The sequence below is a fragment of the Gordionus sp. m RMFG-2023 genome, chromosome 1, assembly GCF_954871325.1.
Source record: "Gordionus sp. m RMFG-2023 chromosome 1, tfGorSpeb1-WG-v2, whole genome shotgun sequence".
Lineage (NCBI taxonomy): Eukaryota > Metazoa > Nematomorpha > Gordioida > Chordodea > Parachordodidae > Gordionus > Gordionus sp. m RMFG-2023.
In genome coordinates, this window is record NC_088775.1 from 69,887,109 (window position 1) to 69,903,239 (window position 16,131).

The 16,131-nt window shown below is 25.5% G+C and overlaps 1 protein-coding gene across 1 annotated transcript in view; it reads right to left on the reverse strand.

Moving 5' to 3' along the window:
• The window catches only part of LOC135930998 (alpha-1,3-mannosyl-glycoprotein 4-beta-N-acetylglucosaminyltransferase B-like), a 60,163-nt gene that overhangs the window by 38,301 nt on the left and 5,731 nt on the right, over window positions 1–16,131 (reverse strand). Inside the window, exons 2-3 of the mRNA XM_065467839.1 lie at window positions 7,715–8,054; window positions 7,441–7,592 (exon numbers count right to left, since the gene is read on the reverse strand). Of these exons, the coding sequence (XP_065323911.1) occupies window positions 7,441–7,592; window positions 7,715–8,054 (492 nt within the window). The remainder of the gene's footprint in view (window positions 1–7,440; window positions 7,593–7,714; window positions 8,055–16,131) is intronic.

A 16,131-nucleotide genomic window follows, 5' to 3' on the forward strand; every position in this document is an offset into this window, starting at 1 on the left:
ATTTACAATTTTCATATACCTTAATAGCCTAATTACATTATAATATTAATTCATCAAATTTTAATATACTTCTAAATAGTTATCAATATTAAATGATAGACCCTTATTAATTTTTTTGGATTTGTATTTTCGCACCATATCGAATAATATAATAATTACTAAAAAAAATCATTCAAATAGATTGACATGAATGGTTTAGCAAGCCCCGTTAGTTCTAAATTTACTAATCTTGATTGAAATATTATATAGACATAATAGATATTCATAAAACTTTCCCAAATTATAGAAGAGTGTTTAAACTTTGCCATAAAATTTAATTTACATATAAATGATTAAATATTTTAATAAAAATTAAAATTCTGTAATGTAAAAATCTTTTAAAAATTTTATCAAAATTTTATTTCTTAAATAAAATTTTTAATAATTAATTATTTCAAAAGATTTTTTGTCAATAGATGTAAACTATTAAAAACTATATTAGGATAAAATTTTAAACTTCTGGTGTATTTAATTTTAAAATGAGATTAAATGTTTTGCTAAGCCCCGGGATTTTTATTAAAATATTTAATCATTTATATTTAAATTAAATTTTATGGTAAAGTTTAAACACTCTTCTATAATTTGGGAAAATTTTATGAATATCTACTATGTCTATATAATATTTCAATCATGATTAGTAAATTTAGAACTAGCGGGGCTTGCTAAACCATTCATGTCAATCTATTTGAATTATTTTTTTTATCGATATGGTGCGAAAATACAAATCCAAAAAAAATTAATAAGGCTCTATAATTTAATATTGATAATTAATTAGAAGTATATTAAAATTTCATGAATTAATATTATAATGTAATTAGGCTATTAAGGTATATGAAAATTGTAAATCAACAAGGATCACTAGCCAACTTACAGGTAAATTTATCTACATTATCTGTCTTATTTATAAGATATAATCACAAAAATTTTATGTAATTATTAATCAATAAAATCAATTTTTGGCAAAATTTAATAATAGAAATTATGTAAATATTTTTATTAAATGTAATTTGTAAAATGATCTTATATTTCAGATTGATTAAAATTATGATGAAGTATAGTATTATTGTATTAATTTTATGTAATTCTTAAACAATAAAATATAATTTTAGCAAAATTTAATAATAGAAATTATAGTATTTTTATTAAATGTAATTTGTAAAATGATCTTATATTTCAGATTGATTAAAATTATGATGAAGTATAGTATTATTGTATTAATTTTATGTAATTCTTAAACAATAAAATATCATTTTAGCAAAATTTAATAATAGAGATAATGGTATTGTAAATTTTATGTTCCAAAATTTTAAATTTATAATTAAATAATTATATATTTTATTTAACATTTTTATTTTAGGTATACCTAGATCAAACTTTATGAGATATTACAAGAGATATCAAGAAAGTGTCACACTTTCTAGTGTAGGACAAAATAATAAACAGAAGAAGAGGAAATATAACTAAATATCTGATCCAAGCTAGCCAAATTTTTTATGGCCTTTCAATTAAAAAGGTATAAATTTATTCTTCATTATTTTATATTGTTTTTCAGATAAAAATATTAGCCTACCAAATGGCAGTATGAAGAAAATATTTCCTAAATCTTGGAAGGAAAATTATGGCTGGCCATGACTGGTACTTAGGATTTGTGTTAAGAAATCCTACTCTCTCCTTAAAGTCCCCTGAAGCTACAAGTATGGCTAGGGCAACTGGATTTAATGAAGAAAATGTTCTATACTTTTTTATTAAATGATTTGTTAAGTAAATGTTTTATAAATTAGAATGTATGGCAATTTACAACATGGATGAAACTGGACTTACCACAGTTCAAACCCCATCCAAGATAATTGAACAAAAGGGGCAAAAAAGGTAGGATCTATGACTTCTGCAGAAAGGGGTACCTTAATAACATTAGCTCTAGCAGTAAATGCAATTGGCCATGAAATTCTACCAATGTTTCTTTTTCCCAGGAAAAAATATTATGATTATTCTGTTAGTGATGGTCCATCTGGCTCTATAGGGGTATCAAATGGTTCATGATGGATGCAGGAGGAGGATTTTATTATTTTTTTGAAACATTTTTCTAAACACACTCGGTGTACTCCAATGTCCAAAGTTTTATTAATCCTTGACAATCATATATCACATCATTCCTATTCAACTGTCAAATTTTGTATAGATACGGGAATATTTCTATTATCTTTGCCACCCCACTGCACCAATAAATTACAGCCGCCTCTCAAAAAATATTAAAATTATTTACAATTTATGATATTCCATCTGTTATTAAGGATATCCTGCCTTTAGCAGCATCACCTCTAAATATAGTTAATAAATCATGTGAAATATATCCACTGAATCCAGATATATTCAAGAAAGAAGATTATAATGCCTCAGTTTATGGGAATTCTATATCTGAACTACCTATAAGCCCAGTATTAGATTCAAGCTCGGTATCTTTGGTATTAAAAGATATTCTAAATATTAATAGAACCTTAGATATATGTAATGATACTCCATCTTACCTCTTATGCTCATTTAGATAATATTCCTGGTCCATCTAGCAATTTATCAATACCATTGCCTTATCCAAAAAAGGAAAGAGTCAAGAGAGTGAAAAGAAAAGCAGAGATATTCACATCATCTCCATATAAAAAGAAATTAATCGAGAAAGAAAAGAAATTGATGGAAAAAGAAAATATTGCCAAGAAAAAAATAGTAAAAAAAATTATTCACAAAGATATTTGTATTTGTTGTAAGCTTGAATATATAAAACATCATAATGGCGAAGAGTAGTACCAATGCAGAATGTGCCACGGATGGGCACATGATACATGTACAAAATTTGATAAATTTTTTATATGTCCAAATTGTTTATTAAATTAACAGAAAATAAGTTTCAATTTTTATATACAATTAGCAATAATTTTATAAGTATTATGTATTTTGAACAATGAAACAATAAAATTATTCTATACGTATCATTATTAATAAATAAAAATGCATTTCAATTTATTATGACCTATAAAAACCAATGGTTTGGGAAGCCCTTGAAGTGGTTTGCCTCACCCCGCTATTGGGGCTTGTTGGGCAAATTTTCGACTTTTACAAGAATAAAATTTAAAAAAAATGATTATATTTTTGAAATTTTTTATAAGACCCTTATAGAATATAGTTTTAGGTATCTAATAATATATTGCTTTTTATATTATCTAAAAAAACAGGAGCTATAGACTTTTTTGTAAAAATCGGTTCAACTAACCCCAGTCTCCCCTACTACTTATTTCTTGCTTTAATTTTTATATGCGTCTTTGCATTCATTAGTCCATCTCCAAACTACTGCTATTTCTAATAATTTGTATAATGGGGTCTTCAAGATTTGAAATAAATTTTCAATAGTATGTTGCTGGCCCTAGAAATGATTGTAATTGTTTCAAGTTTGTTGGTTCTGGTGCTTTTTTTACTGCCTCAGTATTTTTTTCTGTAGTTGTAATTCCGTTTTTTGAAATATTGTGTCTTAAGTACTCGACATTTTGTTTGAAAAATTTACATATTTCTATCTATAGCTTGATTCTATTTTTGTCTAAACATTTTAATACCTTTTTTAAATTTGTTTCGTGTTTCTCTCTATTTTTACCGGTTATTATAATATAATCTAACAAGCTACTCCTTCAAAACCTTTTAATAAATTCTCGATGGCTCGTTGAAATAATGCAGAAGAAAACGATATACCAAAAGGTATTTTGCTCTTCCCAACTTTAATTTGAAAATAGGCATCTCATAGATCCAATATTGAAAATTCATCTCCTTTTCCCTAACTGGCTAATAAATCTTGAATTCTTAGTATTGGGTATTATTCAATATTAATATTTTGATTTATAATTCTTTTAAAATCCCCGCGTTATGTTTTATCTTTCATTTAAACAATTACCATGGGTGATGCATAAAGTGAATGATTAATTTTTTCTATTACTCCTATTTTTAGCAATCTTCTTCTTCTACTTTATCCTTTAAGGCATATGGTACTGGACGTTTACAGAAAATTGTTTCTCGTTTTTCATATATATTTGTGCCTTAAAATCTTTCAAGCAGCCAAATTCTTTGGTAAATAATTGAGGAAATTCATTTTGTATATTAATGTTATTTATTTGTATGGGGTCCTTTCAGGTATTTCAGATATTTTAGGAAATTTAGTCATCCAGTTTCTTCCAATTAGATTTTTTGTATATCCTTTTGTAATTATGAGTGGTAGTTCTAATGTTCGTCCTTTATATTGTACTTTTACTACAGTCTGACCTAATAGTATATTGGTTCCTGTATAGCTTTTAAATTTTAGCATGCAATTTGTTAATCCAGGAAGATTAAGTTTATTTTTCCAATCTTTTTCGTTTATTATGCTTACCCAAGCTCCAGTATCTAATTCCTTTCTGATATCGCTGTTGTTTATTTGATATCTACCCAAAATTCTGGATTATATTCATTTGTTGTATTATTAATAAAATATTTCTTTTCTACAAAGCAATGTGCCCAATTTTGTTGCATTTATAACAAGAGGCATTCGTGAAAAGACAATTTTCTTCCATGGTTTCCGCTGCAGGAGTGGCAGGGATTTGGTCACTTGTAGCTTGTATTAAAATTATTATATGATTTTAATTGTTTATTATTATCATTATTAACTTTTTTAATTATATTTATATTATTATTATGTTCCTCTACTAATTGATCGATTTTAGTTTCATCATTTTCTATTTTTTATAGCTGTTTCTACTGCAGTAGCTATTTGAACAGCCTTATTTATGTCCATATCATTCTCGGATAATAATCTTTGTAAAATTTTAGGATTTTTTATTCCAAATATAAATTTATCTTATAATGCAATATTTAAATATTCCCCAAATTAACAAGTTGTTGCAAATTTTCGAAGATTTTGTATATAGTCTATTAATTTTTCCTCCTTTTTTGGTTATATTGATAAAAATTATATCTCTCTACAATTATATTAGGTTTGGGATGAAAAGATTTGATGAAAATATTATGTATTTCTAATACCTCTGTTATCCGGACTATCAGGTGCACATAAATTTACCTATTTTGTAAGTATCACATCTTATTGTTGTTAATAACAGTGATTTTTTTTGTGATGATATTAAACTTGGTTGTGTTTTTTTAAATTCTTTAAATAAGTTGTACCAATCTTTGAAACACCGGTTTGAAGTTAGACTTTTTATCGACTGCCATTCTTGAAATGATGTTAAGAGTAATTCTCGAAATATAATGTTAGAAGTAATTCTTGAAATATAAATTTATTTTATTCCTTCAAAGATGCCTTTTCTTTTTGTATTCAAATTCATATAATGACATAATAATGAAAATAAACATTTTACAAAAAATACAAAAATAACAAAATAAACAATCATGATATATAATCTTCAGTAGCGTCATTAAATATATCTTGGAATATATATTTCAAATTTCATTATATTTTGGTTGAGTAGTTTTTAAGATATAAGCATTTCGTGATTGATTGGGGTCTATGAAACCCCACTAGAGTAAATTTGTAAGTTTTCTTTAAACCTTAGTTATGATAGTAAAAAAAAAAATCTTCATTTTATTTTGATTAATTTATAATAATTTCATGAAATGTCATGGTTTTAATATTCAATAACTTTTCTGTACCTATTAGAAAATTTTGGCACGAGTTATAATTATCCTCAGCTTTTTTATCTATGCATAGTAAATAAAATAAATAATTATTTTATAAGGTTTAAGGTTAGTTCTATCTTATATCAAAATATAAAAACAAAATAATGAATAAATGAGATATATTCATATGAAATTGGAATCTATTAGACCTCATTAAAGCATTTGCGCCATTTTTTTCATCGGAGTAATGAAGGGTTAAAAAATGTGTATCAAGAAAAGCTAGAATTCAAGGAATTATTAATAATGAAAAAAATCTTTTTTTAAATTAAGCAAATCTATTCGAAGCCTCGAATTCCTTTAGGCAAATACTATTTAAACCCTTTCGGTGGTATCTTTGAAAACTCAATGATGGGCACAGCCAATCCCCCTTTGAAACGATCATATAATCCATACAATATAACTACATATTAATCGGTGTCGGTTATACATGAGGATGAAGAAAGGTTACTATATCTCCCGATTTGTGGCCCGTGATTCGGTTAATTCTTGTTTTTGAAATTAAAAAAAATGGCTCTTTATCTCACATACTATGTTTTTACAATTTTTAATTATTTATGTTAAAAAAAATTTATAAATATTTAGAAGAAAATTTTTTGGCCATCTAATCACAATCATTAATTTCAAATGTTAAAAAAAGTTAATGATATAAAGAAAATTATTGCTCGGGGCAAATACCTAACTATGGGAAATTAAAATTATTAAATTTGAAAAATTACAAAATTTTAGATAAGTAAACTTAAATATTTATTTAATTTCAGTTGATAATTCTGATACAATTTGGAGTCAGATTATATGGAATATTGTTTTGATTTGACAAATAATCAAAATCTCCTTATAACCTTAAATAAAAAAGATAATATTGACCTTAAGTATCTAAATATTAGAGGAATTATAAAATATGATATCTAAAAAAATAAACTGACGAAGCCCCAGAAAAAGAAAACTGAAGGTGAGCGAAAAAGAAGGTGTTTCATAAACTATAAAACTGACCCTTTCGTATGAAAAGTATCTTGCAATCTTGAGTTGAAGGCAGACCATTCTACCGCAGGAGGTGGGGGGAAGGGTGGTATAAAGCAAGATTGTCATTAAAACAAAATAGGGGAGAAGTAGAGGGAAAGAAGGGGATATGGTTTTGCGAATTGTTTTTTGAATTTCTTTTGAAAAGAAATAAAAATCATTTCTAATTTTGATTATAAAAATATCCTTTTTTGCTGAAATATATAGGAGGTAGGAAGATGGTCAAATATTTTAGAGGGACAATATAGTCATCAGCTGGGGGGGGGGGTGATTGATGGAGAAGTTAGTAAATAATACTTATAAAATTATCGGATTAAACTAAATATTAGTGTTTTAAACGGCTCGATTTGAGCAGATTTGTAAAACGGCCAACTCAATATTTTATCCAAAAAATAATATTAAAAGCCTGAAGATTTACCTAATACATTTTAAAAGTAAACGGTAAGGTAAAATAAAAGAAATTAATCCAACTAAATCTTTATTTAAAAAAAATATTTAAAATCTTTTTAATTTGCTATTTATGGGAATTTTTTGTTCCATTCACCCTAGCTATTGCATTAAAACCCCCCCCCCCCATAGAAGGTCATGCTCGATTCAAAACAAATCCGCCTAGTTAGAAATTTTAGGTTCAAACTTAAATGTGTAAAATATATCACATCAAAATGTTAATGTTAATAAAACTTTTATGAGGCATCGAAGGTGATTGTCTGATAAATGTGCGAGGGTTAAGCATACCATAATCTGAAGCAGGTATAGATTTTAAATGAGGCAAAAATAAGAACAGAGAAATGTGACATATCTGGCAAGACGACCCTGTATCGGAATCAAAAGGGCTATAAGTGCAAAATTTAAAGATTATAAATATAATTTTTTTAAAACAGTCAATATAATTAGAACTTTTTCATAGGTATGGCCGAATTTTAATTAATGTTTCAAAATATGAATTTAAATTTACCCATGATTAGTGTTTGAGATAGACGTAATGAAAGAGGTCAATTGAATTAGCGCGCTTTTGGCCAAAGAGTCAGAGGTAATTTGGACGGACAAAGAGGTTGGTAAAGAAGTGGCATCTTCCTTCTCATCATCCTTGATATCTTTATTAAAGTCGAAAGAACCTATTTTTAAGTTCGGTTTTGTTGCTAGTGTTCGAGCTTTATTATCTCTATTGTTATCATTATTTAGTTTAATATCGCTAATTTCCCAGTTAGATATTTCAGCTTTAAGGGTCTTTAACCGTCCGGAAATATCGTGGATCTTCATAAAATTAGGCGGGTAAAATTGGTTTATATTATTTCCTAAAGGTCAAAATAAATAATTGTTTAAAAAAGACTTTTCATGAACCATAAATTAAATATTTTTTATTAATTTAAAGAACAGATAATTATAGATGCGTACCGCAACTAGAATTATATTTGCCCATAAACATACTGGTTTAAATAGGGGCTGTCAAAATTAGACTATTTTAGGGGTCGCCAAATTTCAATTTTTTAATTTCGATTTTTTTTCTCTAAAATTTCTCCTTTTTGGTAATTTCAATTCGGATCCTTATCTTTAAGTATAATATAACGATATAAAATTAAAAATACTTTATTATAAGAATTAGGATATATATAAAACAAATCATTTCTAAAAGAAATTCTAAGAGTGGTTAGAAGAGGGGATTTAAAAAAGGAATTAAATAAAAATTGGGTCATCATGAGGAGTGGATCTAGGTCTTAAGTAAATTAAGGTTTTTAAAGTTCCGTAACAATCAGGGTCGCAAAAAGTCTTAGATGGGTGTACCCGTAAATGTCATTTCTTTTATTTTTAAACGAGTTATATTATATCACTCAAACAATCTGGTTACGATATTGGTTAATTCCATACCAAATCGATCACTTTTTGGCCCGACCTTTTAATTTTTATAAAATTTTGCACACTGAGAGAAAATCATTAGAAAGCGCCGAATCCAAAATTTTAACCTCCTAGTACCAATAATTCCTATACCAATGGTCAAAAGTGTCAAAAATGACCTTTTTTCAAAAAATACGATTTTTAAAAATTGAGATAAGTTAAAATATAATGATGCTAAAAATAAAAATTATATTCATTTAGTAACTATATTAAAGGCCTTTTAGTGAATCAAGGATTTTTTAAAATAATTATGTTATTTACGTTAAATTTTGAAACTGAAAGCTCTAGATATCTCGCTTTCCGAATTTTAAATTTAATTTTTTATCATTCACTTTCACTTAAGTTATATCAATTTGCAAAAAAAATTTAAATTTAAAACAACCATGGGTTTATTAGATATTGCGATTTTAAAAAAAAATTTCAAAAATAGATGGCGCTCCTATATAAAATAACATATTGTTTAAATTATTATTTTTTTCAAATTTTTTCCTTTTAAACATAAATAATAAGATTTTCCAACATTAAAATTATAAAATAATATGATTTAAGTAACTTTGATAGGCTTACTTATTATTATTACTATTGATAACTTGTAAAAATTAATTATTTTTAATAAATGATTAACTAAAAAAATAGTTATGATTCGATATCTCCTGCAGGAAATTAATTGTTGAAAGACAAATGCTAGTTTGATGCACCTGCCCGCATTAATTAATTTTTATTTTATAAATATTTTGATATTAATTATATTTCTTTCATAAAATTATTCAGCATGTTAAATATAAATGTTCAAATCCTTATAAAGAATCTAAGCACCTTAATTATAAAATGAATTGCCAAAAGTTATGACGTGAATGACTCAAAATTCCAAATATTGAGGCAGAAAATACTCTATTTCTGATCAATGTCGTAAGCGTTTATCATAAATAGAAAATATAAATTCCGACAGCGAATACGAAATAAATAATATCCCCATAGCATCCACATCAATTGATATAATCAATGTTACTTTAAACGAAATTGGAATATCTCCTAAAAACTACTGAAAAATGATCCAAAAATACATAGTGAAAATATCAAAAGCTATTTCAAATATAATAATTAACAATTAGGAATATGTTAGTTACCAAGGAAAGCTTACAAAGACCTAGATCAAATAAACATACCTGTACAATTTTATAAACACGCTGAAGAGCTAATAAAAGGTATAAATTTTTCTTATGCCACCATATCAGAGTATGAGGCAGAAGAGATAAGGCTAATTTAGCAAACCTACAAAAAAATTCATGCAGTGTTTGCAATAGGTTTAACAGCTCAATATTAAAAAATGTTCCAATTCGCAGAGTGGAGAATATAGTAAATCCATGTGAGGATCTGTTAATATATGAAATTAGAGGATATATGACTGTATGTAAGGAAACGATTGGTGGTTAAGATTTTTGCAAAAAGTGGCTGTATGAAAATAAATTTTCTCCATACAAAATGACAATCAAATTTATTTGTTTACCCTGCCACATCAGATCTGCTTTTCATATCAAAAAAATAAATAATAATTTAATGGTGAGCCAATCAAAGACGATTGGGCGTACTTATCATTTACTGCGAAAAGAAATTATAAAGGCGTCAAATAAACTTAATTTGATGAAAACCCGAAAATTAGTAATATAATTTGTAAATTTAATTTTCCTATTGTCGTAGTTGTTCAATGCAATACTGCGAATAATATTTTTTTAAGGAATGTCAATCAATATATATTTTGTTTTTAATTTTTATTTTTTATGAAATGATTATTATGTGAATTCTGATTTAAAATGAAGAAATAAAATTATATGATTTAGTGAAAGTGAATTATTTTTTATGTTTGTGAAAGTGTTGCGCGTGACCTGAGATGTCGTATTCTGGTGGATAATGATTTACCTAAATAAACAAGTAAATAATATTTTTACATACATATTAATTTAATTTTTTTTAAATTAAAATAAATGGTAAATTATAACGCAATGTACTGGTTGAAGCCAGGATTTTATATTTAGAATAAGGATTTTTGTAGGATGATTATATAGGAATTATTAATAGATAAAATTGATAAACAATTTTTAAACCTTATTTAAAAGGGGAAATGGAACATTTTTTATTATTACTTTTTAACTTAAAAGGAATAATTTTGGTTGAAGTTTGGAAATGCTAATATTTTTTAACGGTTATTGAGGTAACATAAAGAAATTAAGAGTGTTGTGGTATATATTTAAATTAAATAAAAAGACAATTATTATTATTGTAAATTAAATTTTAACCTTTAAATAAGGTTGCAAGCAAGTGAAATTTAATATCAAAAAATGAACTAAAAATAAAATAAAAAAATTTAAATTTAAAGGGCAAGTTGGATTCATAAAATATATATCAATTTGGAAATTTAAAAGGTTGTGAACTAAGGTTTTTATGTTAATTTTGTAAATGAACATAATTTTTTGGATTAAATTTTCATTTGTAAAGAGTTTTGGTCTTAAAATTGGGGATTGGAGATATAATTGATTATTTATTTACGATATTATTTGTAATAATATATGTGCTATTTAATATATAAAATTCTGATAAAGAAATGTACTGAGGTAGTGACCAAGGTATATCGTAATTTGAAAAAAGACACTGTGGTGTCGGATAATCTGTGCGATATTCCGAAATGTGTGGAGAGATAAGTGGTGATCCTCCAAGAATTAAAAGAAGTAATCAAATGTATATATCGCGATATATATGAAGAGATTAATATAAGAATCAAATATGTTGCAAAATGGTCCAAATGAAATAATTAAAAGGGACAAAAAATTTAGTGAAAATTTTTATAAATATTGGCTTAATGGCGTTATTGAAAATGAAAATATGTGTGTAAAACAATTTGATATAACTCAATGGGATGCTATTTTCAATACTACTATAAGTTTGAACTTATGGGTAGTAGAAAAATTTGTGGAAACTATGAGGTGGGATTGGATTACAAAAATCTGACTTCGTAATAATTATTGGGATTTTTTATCATTGATAGCGAATTGGCTAAAGATAATGATGAAATAAAAATAATTGCGGATAGCATTCGAAATAAACTTCAAGAAAGAAAAATGTCTAATTTATTGAACGAAGGAAACAAGCCTGTCGTTAATAATAATTTTCTTGAATATCTCGAAAAGTGAAAATATATAATATTAAAAATAACAACATATGTTAATTAAAGAGATAGGGAGCCAGTTTTTTCTAAAAAAAACAAATGGAAATATTATTTTGTTGTTAGATTCCATGTTTATTTTTATATTATGTATAATTATAAAACCCCTCTTTCATGACTTTATATTTTTTTTATGGCCTATACTTATTTTTTTTATAATTGTAACTTTTAAAGAGAAAATGAAATATGTTGAAGCACATGGCAGTGTTTTATCAATGTTGATAATGCTGTGGTTGGAATTTGTTTATTTTTATCACTTGAACACAATTTTTTTTGTTCCCCTAATTTGTATTACTTTGTTATTATGTAAATTTTCATGATTGATTTTTTTTATTTAATAAAACGGGGACCCGGAGTGAACCGTTAAACCATTATAAACCGTTATAAATATCTGAACCGTAACCGAATCGATATAATTATTTTTTGAAGGAATAAAAAGAACCTTTATAAAAAACGATTAAACAGGTTTAAACCGGTTCAATTTTTATATTTTAGAAATGGAAATAATTTGAATCCAGAATTATAAAAACTTGATCTTATAGTACTGGCGGTTCCCGCGACAAAAGTTTCTGTAGAAAGGGCTTTTTCGGGGCTAAAATTTGTGTTATCGTCACAACGAACAAAATGAAATCCATTTATATTAGAAAATATATTACTTATACGTTCATATAATATATTTAAAAATGAGTTATTTTGAATCTTATATATTTTTTTTATATATAATTCATAGATGCTTATAATAAAAATAAATTAGAAGATGGTGTTGCTTAAGTAAAAAAAAAAATTCAAACCGTAATGAACCTTTATAATTAGCTGAACCGAACCTTTATAAATTTCTTCTTAAGACCCGTAAACAAAACGTAACCATTATAATTTTTTACATATTGAACCGTAACCAAACTGAATCGTTATAAATAACGGTTCGGGTCCCTGATAAAACACTCATAAAATTTACACGAATTTCTTAATCAAAGTGAGGGATTATAAATATTACATTATTATGTTTTATAAAAAAAAATTATATTATGTAATGTAACTGGAATTTAAATAAAAACTTATCGTGTAAGTATTAAGATATTGACCCTTAGTAAGTTAAATACTTACCTATTGATGAGTCAATCACATTCATTTATTTTTGTTTCTTTTTCTTTAAATTTAGATTATACGGGTACATTTATTATGAAATCCTTTTAAAACAAAATTATATTCAAGACACCAATAAAATCCAATATAATATATATGATTTATTTTATTTTGGTGGATATAATTGTAAATAACCTATATGTGACATTAGTTTATCCCATAAAGTATAATTTCCATATAAATACATTTATTATAACTAATATTTCATGTCAATTCGAAAGAATTATGAACGATAAAACAGGACAAAATCGATACAATTCAAAGGTAGAATTCGATAAATAATAAAGGAAATGATTTTGTTTTTAATTTTTATTTTTTATGAAAATGATTATTATGTGAATTCTGATTAAAAATGAAATAAACTGATTTAGTGAAAGTGAATTATTTTTATGTTTGTGAAACCTATCTGCAAAATTAATAACATAATTTTTCGAAAATTACAATTTTTTATAAGAAAAAAAAGGTTATAATGGCAGCTAAATAATTTCATTTCACGATATTAATGCTGGAAAATCTTATTAATTATGTTTAAAAATGGATAAAATTCAAGATAAATAATAATTTTAACAAAAATGCGTCATTTGTATAGGAGCACCATCTATTTGAAAAAAATATAATTTATTTTTTTGAAATCATAATAACCTAGGGTGTTGAAAATTTAAATTTTTTTAACATATAAATTCAAAGAAATTCGGAAAGTGAAACACCTGAAACATTCATGTTCAAAATTTATAACCTAAATATAAACCGCAAAATTATAATTTTATAAAAATCCTAGATATTTTATAAAATGCCTTTAATAGAGTTACAAAATGACATACAATTTTTATTTTTAGCATCATTATTTTTGCTTATCTCAATTTTTTTAAATCGTTCCGAAAAAAGATATTTTTGGAACTTTTGACCATTGATATCTCACAAACTATTTATACTTGGAGGCTAAAATTTTGGATTCGATGCTTTCTAATAATGTTCTCTCAATTTTCAAAATTCGGGCCAAAAAGTTATTGATTTGGTATGAAATTTCAGACACATTACAAACTGTCAAATATCAAAATGGGTTTTATAACTCTCAAAACAGCCTAAAAATACTGTTGCTTGTTATGTAAATAATATTTAGCCAGATGCAAGTAGTTTATACTTTATAAAAACAAGATTTAAAAATAAGCCTTATCCAGCAAAAAAAAGAATAAAAACAAGAAAATTCAATTTAACTGGCCAAATTTACTATAACCAACAAAACATCAAACTATATATTTTTTTGAAAGAATGAAATAAAACAATCGTAGTCGTAGCACAGCAATCACAAATAAAAAATGTTTGTAAATATAATGATTAGGTGTTTCCGCTCTAATGAAGGTGACAGTATTTCGATACATAAATGAGGGCAGAATAATGTACATATTATATAATAGAGAATATCTAAGATCTTGGTAATGACATTAGAGTAAAAATAAAAATTTTTTTTTAGCATTTTAAGATAAAGTTTAACCTCCCCACGATTCATAAAACCCTATTGCATCGATAACCATGTATTGTCAAAAATTTTCAATTTTCCTCCGTTTTTAGTCTTATTGTTTCTACACATATATATTCCCAATGTAGGCACCTTCTAAATGAGTACACTTTTGTATAATAAATAAGTTAGCAAGAGCAGCGAAGGAGACCTTATAATTAATTTTATAGTATTGAATTGATAAATATTTGTATTAAATCTTAATAAGGTTAAAAAAATTCAATTTAAAATTTAATAAATATTTGAATGTCAGACGATAAGATAAACAATATTTGTCATATTTGATTTAAAGGGGGAAAAAAGGCTTTAATCAAATAATCGAATATAATTTGTAGCTTTAAAAATAAAGCTAATATTCATCGATTTATAAATATAATATAATAGATTAGTTTGTATATTTACATACTGTTCCAACTGTTCTATAACGGTTTAGGCTAATTTAGGTATCAATGTCAAGCTGGGGACAGAAAAATAGATGAAAAGAGTAGATTAAATTCATGTTAATCCCTTAGAGGCCGTATTTTTTAAGGCCACAATAAAAATACCTTGATAGTATCCAGAGTTGGGTAGTACCGCGAATACTTGTATCTAGGATACAAGATCCTTTTATATCTTTTACTCATTTTTTGACATTTCTAATAAGATACTAGTATCTGAATCTAAGATTAATTCTGAAAAGAATCTTTTTCATTTTCTTGACAAAAGATACAGATACAGATTCTTTTTAATATTTATGTTTAAAAATTGACATATCATAGATTATAATCTTATTTTTTTCATGGAATCTTGTATTAATTTCCTTATTTTTTTCTGCCATATTTTAAATATATTGACAACCAAAATTAGCTGGAAAATTTACAACTCTCGTTAAGATAGATAGATAAAAAATTACAAAAGTAAAACGAAATAAGTAAATATATTTTTTATAAATGTAACTCGATTGAATATCATTACCAATTTTATGTAATATTTTTTAATTTATAGGATGATAAACACTTATGGCAGTGAAGAAGGTAGTGAAAGGGAAATTATGGAAATAAGTTACCCTAAATCAAATCTCAATCTTAAAATTTTAGATAGAATTTTTTTTAAATAATTCCAGTCAAAAGACAATGTACAGGCTGAATGTCAAACCTATAAAAACAAAAAAAAAATGATTAAGGGTACAACAAACTGACTCTATAAATTTAGTATATTATTTATTTATACGATGATTTTAAGTTATAACATAATTATATTATTTTTTATGGGAAAATATATAAAATTATAGAATGAAAGTGGAAGGTCCAAATCTTGAAAAGATAAGGGAGATAACAAATGGTCAGCTAAAAGTTCCATGCATAAACAGGTGGAATAGCCTATATGATAGTATATTTAAATTTATTATTTGAAACAATTGATTGTCATATTATTAAAAAAGCGGATATTGTTTATATTGAGGAATATTGTTTAGATAAACTACAAGGGAGAGTAGTACAGAATTAGTGCCCATACTATTTATGGATAAAAGGGACTTAGGTAAACTTAAAAATTCAAGTTTGCAATTTATGGGCAAAAGATGTGTAAAAATTTTTTCATATGATGATGAATATAACGAGGCTTT